Source organism: Camelus dromedarius, chromosome 11, assembly GCF_036321535.1.
Source record: "Camelus dromedarius isolate mCamDro1 chromosome 11, mCamDro1.pat, whole genome shotgun sequence".
Taxonomy (NCBI): Eukaryota; Metazoa; Chordata; class Mammalia; order Artiodactyla; family Camelidae; genus Camelus; species Camelus dromedarius.
This window is the reverse complement of record NC_087446.1, coordinates 54,395,573-54,408,350: the sequence shown is the minus strand read 5'-3', so window position 1 is coordinate 54,408,350 and position 12,778 is coordinate 54,395,573. Positions and strand designations below refer to the sequence as shown.

Below are 12,778 nucleotides of genomic sequence, written 5' to 3'. Positions count from 1 at the left end.
TTGACTCTATCAGGTCCCCACTTCCTTCCTATAGAGCTTAAATTTCATGGTCCAGGATTATAATCACTGTATCACATATACCTTCACTGTCCTTGTTTTTTCTTGCTCTACTGTAGTCTTGTGACTAAACAGCAACCCTGTTAACTCACATACTCTATGCCTGTAACCTGTATGCAAGTACTTGAATCTGGAGAAAAACACACAGTTGTAAACCCTAATGGTCTCACTTTAAGTTCATGATCAGTAACCTCAAGTAGACTGGTAATGCTCTCCAACAATCCTACTACATAACCCTAGTTTCCTACTGTCCTTGCAGACTATTTCCTGTTTTCTCCTTCTTCCATATCTTCTAGAAGCATTTTATTTTGACTGAAAAACAAGTTACCAAAAGAAAACTTTCAGAGTATCTCACCCCCAATCTTACCCACCTTTCTTTCTTACTTTGAATGTATACCTAGGCTCATATAAAATTTTCCACTTGTAGACCAGTTCTCATCCTCTCCCCTCAAGTACATCACCACAAGACTGTCCTTCCTGTCTTGTATCATCAGATTATCCCCTTTTACTGTATCATTCCCACTGGCACACAAACAGGCTGTTAATTCTTCTCATCATAAAAGGTAATAATAAAAATAAAACTTCCATGATCCATAGAGCCCCCTCCAGCAACTTCATTTCTTAGATCCCTTTGCAGCAAAAGTCCTCAATGGAGTTGTCTTCATTTTGTTTTCAATGAGTTTATCCACTTTCTCCCCTCTTTTCTTCCCTGTTCTCTAGGATCCAATTAGATTTTTATCCCCACTCCTACTGAAGATTGTTGTTGTCAAGGCTGCCAATGAACTCCATATTGCCAGATACAGTCAATTCTTACTATTTGTGGTTGTTATGTTCTATAAGATTGCCCTATACACTGAATTAGCAAATACTGAACTATTGCTCACAGGGGAAATAGAGGGTCACATTCCCGCAAGCCTCTGGGCACATTTCCATCAACTAGTTAATATAACCTTATTTTAAGTGTGCTTCTGTTTAAAGACATCTTATCTAATACAGGCATACCTAGTTTTACCATGTGTCACTTTATTGTGCTTTGCAGATATTGCACTTTTTATGAATTAAAGGTTTGTGGCAACCCTGTGTAGAACAAGTCTGTTGGCACCATTTTCCCAACAGCATTTGATCACTTGGTAATTCTTGCAATATTTTAAACTTTTTCCATTATTATTATATTTGCTATGATGATCTGTGATAAGTGATCTTGGTTGTTACTACTGAGACTCGCCGAAGGCTCTGATGATGGGTAGCATTTTTTAGCAATAAAGTGTTATTTTAAATATGTACATTGTTTAAACAGAATGCTACTGCACACTTAATAGAATACAGTGAACATAAATTTTATATGTTCTGGGAAACCAAAAAATTTGTGTGACTTACTTTATTACAATATTATGTTTACTGTGGCGGTCTGGAATATAGTGTTGTTAATTCATTAACATTGAACTCATGGTCAACAGCACTATAAGTTGTACCTGAGTGAAAATTATCTAACACATGTATTTTCTATATGAGGTACATCACAGCCTTCTGGCACTTAAACACTTCAGCACCATGCTTAGAGGCCATTTTAAACAGAAAGATTACCAACAAGAAGCAAAAAGTGTGAAAAACATGGCACTGACTAGACCACAAAAAGGAGAATTATTTACAGTATGAGAGCTAAAATTACGACAGAGTATTGCCCTGTTTTACCTCAATTGAGAAAGTGACTCAAATTTTTCACTACTCCATGCATGTCCTCTCATGGCCACAAAGGTGTGTATTGATTTTGTCTGTGGTTACAAATATATTTTATCAAGTAAGTGAATTTGCAAATAGAGAATCCTTGAATAATGAGAATGAACTATATGATAGTTATTGTTATTCCTCACTTTACCTACCAGCAGCATTTTACACAGTTGACTATCACCTCATTCTTAATTTCCAAGATCCCAGTTTCCCTTGATTTTCTTTTTACCTCACTGGCCATCCCTCTTCAGCCTCCCCACACTCTAAATGTTGGAAAGCCCCAGAGTCAAATCCACTGACCTCGTCTCTGACTACACTCACACCCCAGTAATCTCATCTAGTTCCATAACTTTAATTACACTTAATGTTAAATATTTAGATATTGTTCCACAGCTCTTGGATGCTCTGTTCTGTTTTTCTTCCCACTTTTTTTTCTTTGTTTTCAGTTTGGATTTCTGTTGGCCTATCTTCAAGTTCACCAATTCTTTCCTTGGCTGTATCAAATCTAATAAGCCCCAAACATACTTCATCTATGTCACAATTTTTATTTCTAGCACTTCCATCTGACTCTCTCATACAGTTTCTATTCCTCTGCTGAAATTCACCTCCTGCTCATACACATTGTCCACCTTTTCCTCTACAGCCTTTAATATAATATTGTTTTAAATTCACTGACAGTTCTGAGTCATCTTGAGTCTACTGATTATTTTTATTTTTGACAGCAGGTTTTCTTCTTGCCTTTTTGTACATGCTTCATCATTTTTGCCTGAATGATGGACATCATGCGTAAGACAGCAGAGACTGAGGAAACAGTATTTATGCCTAAAAGTGGGCACTCTTCTACTAGGCTTTTAGGGAGGGTGGGGGAGGAAGAATTGAGCCAATCCATTCAGGAACTGAGCAGGGTTTGGGTTTTGTTGTGATTACATTAAGTACACTACCAGCTTCAAATTCCTGTAGTGTGACCTGCTTAAGGTGGGAGCTGTTTTGTCAAGCTGTTTTTCTCAATGTTCTTGCTCCACCCTCAGCCTTAGGCTTTCTATGTGCATCTGGCCCAGAGTGTCTCTCCATATTCTTACCCTTCCCCTTTCCCAGGGATAGACTGCTATTACTTCATTTGCTTGGGGTGGTAGGGAGGTGTCACAGAGGTTCTCTGTCATCCTGCTAGTCTTAGTCTTAGAGGGTAGGGCTCTCTCCCCGTAGTAGGAAAACTAATGATCTGGACCCAGAAAAGTTTTCTGTCCTTCCCTTTAGAGTTTATGGGTTTTTTCTTTCCACTTCTCCCACCCACAATGGAATATGGGGTTTATTCCCTTCCTCTAGTGGCTTAAAGCTCTTTTCCACACGGAAAAAGGGTCCAGGCAAGGCTGTATCACCTAGAGGGGCTTTCTCTGGTCTCCCTTGCTTCCTCTAATCTTTCTCACGAGCAGCTCTTAGAGGTCCTTGGAGAAAAGGCTGCAGGTGGGTGTTACCTACCCTTGTGATGCAGCTCCCAAAGGTTCTATATGCTCATGCTAACCTACACTCAGACTTTAGCAACTCATTGAAAATTTAGCTAAATTCTTTCCCCCTTTTGACAGCTCTGCCTTTTTCCTGTGCTCTGCTACAGGTTGGCCATGTCCACATCCCACTTTTAATGCGTTGAGAGACGTAATGATTTTGTGTATCTAAGCTTATTCTTGTTTTACAGTGGGAGCAATACTCCTTCCAGCTTTCTATAGCCTAAATGGAAGCCAGAATCACCCTATGAGTTTAAGTACTACCTATATATTGAGAACTCTTAAATTTACATTTCTAGTCTGACCACTCCCCTGGATTCCAGACTATATATATCCAGCTACCTGCTGGAGAGATCTACTTGTATGGTTTGCCTTAAAAATTCTAGGGTGGCCCCCATGGTCCCCACCTTCTAGTGTTTATGCCTTAATGTAATTTTCTCCCCCTTGAGTGTGGGAGGGACCTGCAGCTTGCTTCTAACCAACAGAATAAGGCAAAGATGATGGGGCATCATTCCTATGATTAAGTCACATTTTATAGCATAGGAACAGGATATCATTCCCTTTATTGTTATATTATGTAAGACTCCGTCTTGCCAGCACACTCTCACTCTCTTGCTGAATTTAAAGAAGCAGGCTGCCATGCTGTGAACTGCTTATGGAGAGGGCCACGTGGCAGCAAATTGCAGTCAATCTCTAATGGCTGAGGGTGGCCCACAGCCAACAAAAAATTAAAGAGTTCTCAGTCCTACAGCTGTAACAATGAATTCTGCCAACAACCTGAGTAAGCTTAGAAGTGAATTGTCCATTCTAGTCTCCAGATAAGAAGCCAGCCCCAGCCAATATCTTAATTGCAGCTAGGTGAAACTGTGAAGCAGAGAACCCAACTAAGAAGTGCCTGACCCTACAGAAATTGTGAGATAATAAATGTGTGTTGTTTTAAGCCACTAAATTTGTGGTACTTTGTTTTGCAGCACAGAAAACTAACACAGATAGTATCACAAACTTTACATGCCCAAAAACCAAATTTCTGATTGCCAACATCTCCCCAAAAAGAAAACAAAGAAGAAAAAAAAATGCTTCAGCATTGTCCATCTCAATAAATGGCAACTCCATTCTTTCTTACAGTTATTGAAGTCAAAAATTATAAAGTCAATCTTTTTTTCTCTAAACCCACATCCAATCCAAAAGCAAACGCTGTTGGCCTCACAACCAAATTATATCCAGAATCTAACTTTATCTCACCACTACCACTGCTACCACCTTGGTCCAAGCCACTAATGTCTTTCACGCACAATTAGTGTAACAGCCTCCTAACTGATTTTTCTGCTTCCACTCCAAAGCAGCTAGAGTGATCCTATTAAAATATCAGTCAGATAATGTTTTTACTCAAACCACTCCAAAGGCTCCTCATCTCACCGAGATTAAAAGCCAGAAATCTTCTGGTAGCATACAAGGCCTACATTATCTGGCACTCTTACCCTCTAACCCCAAACCTCTCTGCTTCATCTTGTGTCCCTCTTCCACCACACTGGCTGCCCTGCTGTTCCTTAACCATGCCAAGCACATATCAGTCTCAAGAGAGTTTATAATTGCTGGTCCATATAATTGTAGAGGTATTCCCACAGTTAGACTTCTCTGATCACCTTTTATAAAAAAGTAAGTCCCTGTCCCCAACAAGAATTCCCTATCCCTCCTACCTGGCTTTATTAGCCTCCACAGCACTTACTACCAACTGATGTCTGTTTTATTCTCCCCAAAACTAGAATAAATTCCACGAGAGATTAGACTTTTGTTCACTGCTATATCCCCAACTTACACTGAATGACTGAATAAATATTACTGTATTAGAGACTGTTTCCTTACAGAATTTAGAGTCTAATAAAGTAGTCAAGCCACAAGAATTTGGATACAAAGTTAGTGAAATTATTTTTTAAAAAATCACTGTAAAATTATTTACCACCTAGAAATATACTTATTCTATCACTATCAATATGCTTCTGAGGAAACATGGAAAACATTCACATCTAACCAAAGTAACTAAAATGTGTAAAGCAAGCCAACTGAATTAAAACATTTCTCTGAAGGGCTCTACTAGCAGAAAGGTAACTAAAAACCTGTCATTGTTTTTCCAACACCATCTGGAGAAGACACCATTATTCTTCACAGATAAAGCCAAATAATATAGAAGGATGCATCAAGCTTGAAGGACTAATCCTTTAAATCTTTAGGTTCTCAAACTTTGTGGTCTCAAGACCCTTCTATACTCTTAAAAATTATTAAAGACCCCAAAGAACTTGTATTTATGTGGGTTTTTATCTACTAATACTTACATTTAAAATTTAAAAAGAAATTTAAAAAATATTTAACAGTTCATTTTAAAATAATGGTCATAAATCCATTACATGTTATAATGTACACATAAATACTATATGTTCATTCATATAATTAAATATCCCCCAAAAAATTAGTGACAGAAATGACACTGTTTACATTTATGCAAATCTCCTTAATGTCTGAGTTAAAAGAAAATGGCTGGGGGAGGGGATAGCTCAGTGATAGAGCGCAGGCTGAGCATGCAAGAGGTCCTGGGTTCAATCCCCAGTACCTCCAATTAAAAAAGAAAAGAAAAGAAAATGGCTGAATTTCTCTTATCTGCTTCTACATTAACTATTTGCCATATGTTGTTTTGGTTGAGATATACGAAGAAAGTCTGGTCTCACAGATATGTAGTCAGAAAAGGGAGGAGTGTTTTAAAGGTAATTGTGTACATTCTTCTTTGATGCCACATCAAAACTCAACAGGTTGTAGTTTCTTAAACGTTGTTTGCAATATACAATCTGAATTTTGTGTATTCTGTTAATATTAAAATCCAATTGGTCTGTCTTGCACTCTGAATGGATCTTATAACATGCATGATTTTGTAATACAATTTTATAAGTAGAAAGTCAGTACTACTGGGAAGCTGTCAAGTTCACGATGGTGAATACAAGTTTTCCAAAATTCTAATTTTTGCTTGTAAGTTCAAATCTTATCACTGGCTACAAATTCTGTCAGTTGTTTTCCCTGAACTGGGTCAGGTGCATAGATCAGAAAATTTGAAATTTTAAAAATATCATCAGAAAAAAAAAATATCATCAGGTTTGCAATATGCATGTCTGTCATTCAAATTCTCTAATAAATATGCTGATTTTCCAGTTCAGCAAAAATATTTCCTACATATCCACAGTACATCTACTGAATTAAAGACGGTTTACCTCCTAAACTTATTAGTCTCTATTTCCAGTTAGCCCAAAGAGCCAAATAATTTTTCATTTTTCTTATGCAGCAACAAAATTAATCTTAAAAAAAAATCTAAATAATCATGCACCACATAAAATGAAATCTACCTCTCCAAGTTTTGGGAAGTGTATACATATTAAAATGCTAAATATACTCTGTATAAAAGAAAACAGAACTGAATGACCTTGACAAGACACTTAAAGTATTTCTTCCTTCCATACATTTCTACATTTTACAGGTTTTTTTGCTTGGTTCTTTTTTTGAACATTAGTAATTAGAGATGTGAAACAACAATTAATCCGTGTAACAAATATTCTTAACTGGTTCCTTACCTGTTGAGCAATATGAGAAATATGAGCTCCCTGAACTGTTGAACCAGACTGAGGTGCTGTTTCTGAAGTGTTACTCTTGTGAGAATCTTCCATAATCAACTGTAAAGGAAAAAAAGTCAGTTAAAAGATGCTTTCTAACTTCATTTTCAAGAAATCTTAAGATACTTCTTTTCTTAACATGCATACTTTTTCAATGGAACAAGACAAAACTTTTGCGGGTTGAGCTCAATTTATCCAGACTCAGTAAGTTCCTACAACTCTGCTCTGGGTGTGTAGTGACCTAATGAAAAGATCTTTAAAAATGGCAAATAAAAAGTGCTAAAAGGGTATAGATAGTGTACTCTAGAATTGCATTAAAAATTGATAACTTGGTTGCCTTTATGGAAGAGAATTGGTAGCTATGGTTCAGAGATAGAAAAGAGGCTTTTCCTTGCATCTTTCTTTGAATTTCTTGAATTTTGATCCACATGAACACGTTTAAATTTAAAAAATGGTATATGCATATAAATTACTGCGACTAAATTTTCAAATGTTATCCCACTCAAGAAGTATGATAGACCAAGATGGCAGAGTAGAGGGACTCACAACTCACCCTCTCCCACAAATACACCAGGAATTACATCTACAAACCAACTGAATCGCACAGAACACCTACTGCACTCTGGCAGAGTGTCTCTCGCTTTGAAATACAGAAGAATTCTCACAAAATCTGATAAACAACATACTGTATAACACAGGGAACTATATATTCAATATCCTGTAAGTTGTGGTGAAAAAGAATATGAAAATATATGTATGTATATGGATGACTGAAGCATTATCCTGTACACCAGAAACGTACACATTGTAAACTGACTACTTCAATAAAAATATAAAAATGTAAAAAAATTTAAAAAAAAGAAGTGTGATAGTCTTCTGTCCAGTGACACAAGCATTCTTTTCTACAGTCTAGGGAACAGTTTCTAACTGCATATATAGTTTAACATGAAGAATGTACTGAGCAAGGATTGAATAAATTAGTAAATAAGTCAATCAATCAATCAATCAATCAATCCACACCTATGGAGGTTCTAAAGATCTAGATAATCTAGATAATCAACTGCAGGACATGTAAGCTGGGTATGTACGATTTTGTATCCTGCTTTCATTTATCACAAATATTTTCTAGATTTTAAATAGAAATATATTTAAATGCTATATAATATGAACATAAATTTGTGTTTTACCAAACAAAACAACAGAGATTAATATATTTAGTATACAAAGCTTTTTCTATAATTAAAATTTTTTCCATAGAATATATTCCAAAAAGGAGAATTACTTAAGGAGTATGAATATTTAAGGTTTCCTGAAAGAGTCCATTAGAAGCATGTGAGAAAACAATGGGATTTTTAAGTCATTACAAACATAATAGGTGAAAAATGGTACATTGCTTTATATTTCTTTAATTTTCCATTAGTTGTGTAAGCTGTTCATATTATTTGTCCATCTATCTACAAGACCTTACTGTTTCCTTTATTAGCCTATATTATTTCTTCATATAAATTTTATTTCTATCATTTTGATAGTTTTCCAATATGACAACTATAATAATAAAACTTAAAATTTTGACAATTCCATCTAGTGTTTCCTTTGTTGTTTCTTCAACTGCTTTTAAGCTATATACAGTCCCTTCTTTAGGAAGACTGCAGTGATCTCTAATCTACACTAACAGAACTATAATCCCACAGACTAAACATACAGACAGCATCAAAGATGGAATTATATACTTTCTACATACTATCTCTACTGAAAATGACTTTTTAATCACTCCATTTCAGAAGACATAATATAGACCAGAGAAGGGGGGGGGGGAGATGTAGTGCTAAAGCATTGAAAGAAACTATAAAGGTTTTTTTAAACCTTGTTAAATTACTGAAAATGATACTTTTCTGTTTCACTGTGACTCACTGATTTTCTCATTAACAATATTATTAAGAAATCCTATATCTAATGGAAACTAACATGATCAACAAAACAACACACATTTCCTAGTAAAAGCCACAACAGTCAGCAAATAACATTTTGGACAATTATTACAACCATATTTCTAATGGAAAAGAAGATAACCCATTTTCTATGTTTTTTTTTTTTTAAGAGACATCAACTAATCACCTCTTTTTTCCCAAAATGAAAGCAGTCTTACAGTTTCATCTCATTATAAACAACAATACACACACTCTGCATTTTTTTAGTGATGTTATCAGAGAATAACCTTTATTTGTTCACTTTTTAAAGCTTTTATTCCTAAAATTAAGGTTAAGATTAACAATCTGTTAAAAACTTGTTCAACACAGAATTTTATGTGTACAAATGCACTTTCTGTAAAAATAAAGTAAGCTCCAGGCATCAGCTGGAAGCTGAACAGGAAACAATCTCACGTTGGGCAGAATCACAAGTGGGCAGTGAAACACAGTTTCAGAAGTTATCAGTAGGAATGAATTTGGGGAGCCAAGAAGTAACAGCAGGTGATCTTTTGACATATGGAGAATGTAAGTAAAGGCATGGCACTTTCAAACAAGCTTGCTAAGAACTTTTTTTTATGTATCATCTGCTGGATTCCCTATATGAGAGCTGGGTAAATTGAGCTTCAAAGAAACCGCCATTTCTGTGGATCTCACAGTAAGATGTGAATGCAAGATCTGAAGCCAGAACGATTTAAATCTAAAATCCATGTTCTTTTATTCCCTCTTCCAGCAAAACCCTCACATCCCCAACTTGTTCACCTGATGAACTCCTAATTTTCAACTTTTACCCCAAACATTACATTCTGTTCTAGGTCTTTCCCGGCTGCTCTAGGTCCTTCCTCCCTTAATGCTTCTTCCACTGTGCCTTAAAGATATTTCTAATAAGGTTTCTTAACATTCTGAACTGCATTTATTGGCAAGTCTATTTCCCCCAGTCTTAAGGTGCTTAAGAACAGGGCCTGTATCTTGTCAATGTATGCTCTTCTGTGCCTTCACGTATGCAATAAATAGGAAACATCAACAAACACAGTATAGTATTCTCATCTGATGAATGAAGAGAGCTTAGTTTCCTCACTTGTAGATGATGCTGAACTATGTTAAGTTTGAGGGCAGGAGGGCTCTTGCTCAACGTTCCACAACTGAACTCATGATCTCCCTTAAAAATTGCTATTAGACATACTGAATTTCTTTCAGATCTTAAAACGTGCCTCCTTTGCTTTCACATATGCTATTCCCTCTGCCAGAAACACTACTCCTTTTCATGTAGCCCATTCCTCTGAGTTATTCTTCTAGGCAAACTTTCACGGACTCCCTTAGACCGGTCTAGAAGCTTTGGCTATATCCCCACAGCACATGTTCCCATCCTTTTACCGCACTTATCACAGTACTGTAATAACCTGTTTTCTGTCTCCCTACCAGAATGCATGCTCCAGGGAGTCAAAGACCACATCCTGTCCCCGATGTAACACCAATACTTAACATTCATTGCTGCCGAATAAACCAGTATGTTTAGTTGGCTTTATCTACTTAAAACTGATAGAAATAATGGTTACAGAAATATTTTTAGACAATTACTTCAAGCCAGCATTAGGACCAGAACAATTCAGGCACAAGGAAACAACCTACTTCAGAATTGAAAATTCATTAGTATAAATAAACGGGATGACATGTGGGAAAAAAAAAATTCTGAAAGGACTACCACCTACTGGTGATACAGTAGTACTGCACAGATGTATCACAAACGAAGCCGAACCTTAAAGATAACTGCAAATAACAGACCTAACATATTTGATTTTAGGGCTACAATACTGATGATAATCGGGACACTGAGAAAACTGCACATTATAAAGTCTATAGGAAAAACAGCACTTTAATAAAACTGCGTATTTCTGTTGATAACGAAATTCTCAGGATAAAATGCATTTTGCGAACATAAGCAAACATTACGAACAAACTCATCACAAACGAGGCCAGTATGACAAAGACGCTTGCCAAGTCCTAGCTGAAAAAGCCTCAGAAATGTAAAGGATTCTAAAGACTTACTAGCCCAATCACCACTCCTCAAAAGCTGACGAAACGGCTAGTCAGAAACATCTGCAAACATTTTAAAGAAACCAAGCGGCACGCTCCACGGCGTAGTTGACTCTATGAAATACCAAACTTAGGTCTGTGATACAGGAGAAAACCAAAGAGAACGTTTTCTCGGTTTGACCGTCCGTCCAGAGATAAACAGAGGACCTTCTGTCACTCCACTCTCCTCGCTTGTTGGCTGCACCTTTCCGTAACTGTTTCGTGTGTTGTGACTATTCTACCATCTCTCTCCCCCCTCGACTGGAAGCTCCCTGAGGGTAAGGGCTGGTTCTGCCCTTCACAGGGACCCGGCCAGACCTCATACACCGAAGGCCCACTGGCGCAGACGACCGGTGTCCGGCCGCGCTCGGCTGACGACGCGCGGAGGCCAAGGCCACGCCGCCCTCCCCCGGCTCCCCGCCCCAACCCCTAGACCTTCGACGGAAGGCGCTCGCCTGGGGCCGCGGAGGGGCGGCTTCAGAGGCGAAAGCCACCCCGCGGCGAGAGGTCTTCGGTTTAATTTTCATTGGGGGGGCGGGAGGGAAGAGGAGACCGCTGACTGAGGGGCACAGGGGGGCCAAAGCGCGAGAACCGGAAGCGCGCCCGGCCGGGGGAGAGCAGGCAGCCCCTCCCCCTTCCGCCGCGCGCCCTCCGCGCCCCTCCCCCACGGCGGCCGCCCCGCGCGACCCCCACCCGACGCGCGACCCGCCTCGGCGTCCCCGCCGGCGCCGCGTCCCCGTGCCCTCCCGCTACCGGGGGACCCGGGAACACGTCCCCACCCCCGCCCCCCGCTTACCTGTGGCTGCCGCCTCGTCGCTGTCCGGGGCGGGAACTTCCACTCCCCCCTCCCAGGTGGATCCGAATTAACTACCCACTTCCCCACCCCTTCACGCGGCGGGGGACGTGCCTCTTTCTCCGGGGTCAGACGGGGCGGGGAGAATCAGTGTCACTTAACAGCCAACTGTCCTAAGCTACCGTTTCCTCGGCAGTCAGGGCCGCCACTGGCGGCATGATCTACACCAGGCCGGGGGCGGGGGAGGGAAGGGGGGCAAAACTGAGTAAACGAGCGTGGGGGGCGAGGCTAGGGCGGTCCCTCCGTGCGAGCCGCCGTCCTGCGTCACCGCGTTGCGCACGTGACGCGCCGCCATCTTGTGCCGCGGCTCCCCGGGGTGGCCACTTTCGCGTCCATAAAGCGCTATCCTGGCGAAAGTTGGGGGTGAAAGTTACCTGTGGTTCCTTTTGGCTCCCGGAGCTCTGTCCCCACTCTTCCCACAAGTTGGTTTCCGGAGGTCAGCACCCCTTCGGCGGTGTTAGGAGGCCGCTCGCCATGGGGGGGTTTTCTACGCTTAGTGGCGTCGCCCTGAGCTCAGCTCCTCGTTGCTCTGGCCCAGAGCTGTCGTCCCTGGCCTTTACCCACGTTTGACCTATCCCCTTCTTGTAGACCAAAGTGACTTGAAGCTTGAAGGCCCAGGCCTCACCACCCAGACTAATTTTAATCCCTTAAAACTGCGCGGAGTTGTATCTTTTATCCCAGGTGAAAGGATTAAAAAACCACACCCACTAGGTGCCGGTGGGCTGTATTTATCTTAATTGCTTAACTAGAAACAAGTTACAGACAATAAAATAAAATCACAGTAATTCTAATACATTACAAAAACTTGAAACTATTTTTTAATGTGTCTGCCTTTTTGGAGACGGAGTTATGGATTATTCCGATGCATTATGCTGAATTTTTTTTCTTTACCCATTTCATTGCAAAATGATAGTAAACAACAAATGATCAACCTTTTAGTATGCTCTTAACAAA

At 39.5% G+C, this 12,778-nt stretch overlaps 1 protein-coding gene across 7 annotated transcripts in view; it reads right to left on the bottom strand.

Annotated features, from left to right (window-relative positions):
• ATF1 (activating transcription factor 1) overlaps window positions 1-12,023 on the bottom strand; it is a 56,755-nt gene extending 44,732 nt beyond the window's left edge. Inside the window, exons 1-2 of one of the 7 annotated variants that reach the window (XM_031462580.2) lie at window positions 11,768-12,023; window positions 6,896-6,994 (exon numbers count right to left, since the gene is read on the bottom strand). In XM_031462580.2, the coding sequence (XP_031318440.1) occupies window positions 6,896-6,988 (93 nt within the window). In that variant the 5' untranslated portion in view covers window positions 6,989-6,994; window positions 11,768-12,023. Of the gene's footprint in view, window positions 1-6,895; window positions 6,995-10,944; window positions 11,332-11,406; window positions 11,428-11,767 lie in introns of those variants that run through there. The other 6 variants (XM_031462575.2, XM_031462576.2, XM_031462581.2 and 3 more) reach the window with 6 other exon arrangements.
• Between the last annotated feature and the right edge of the window lie 755 nt (window positions 12,024-12,778).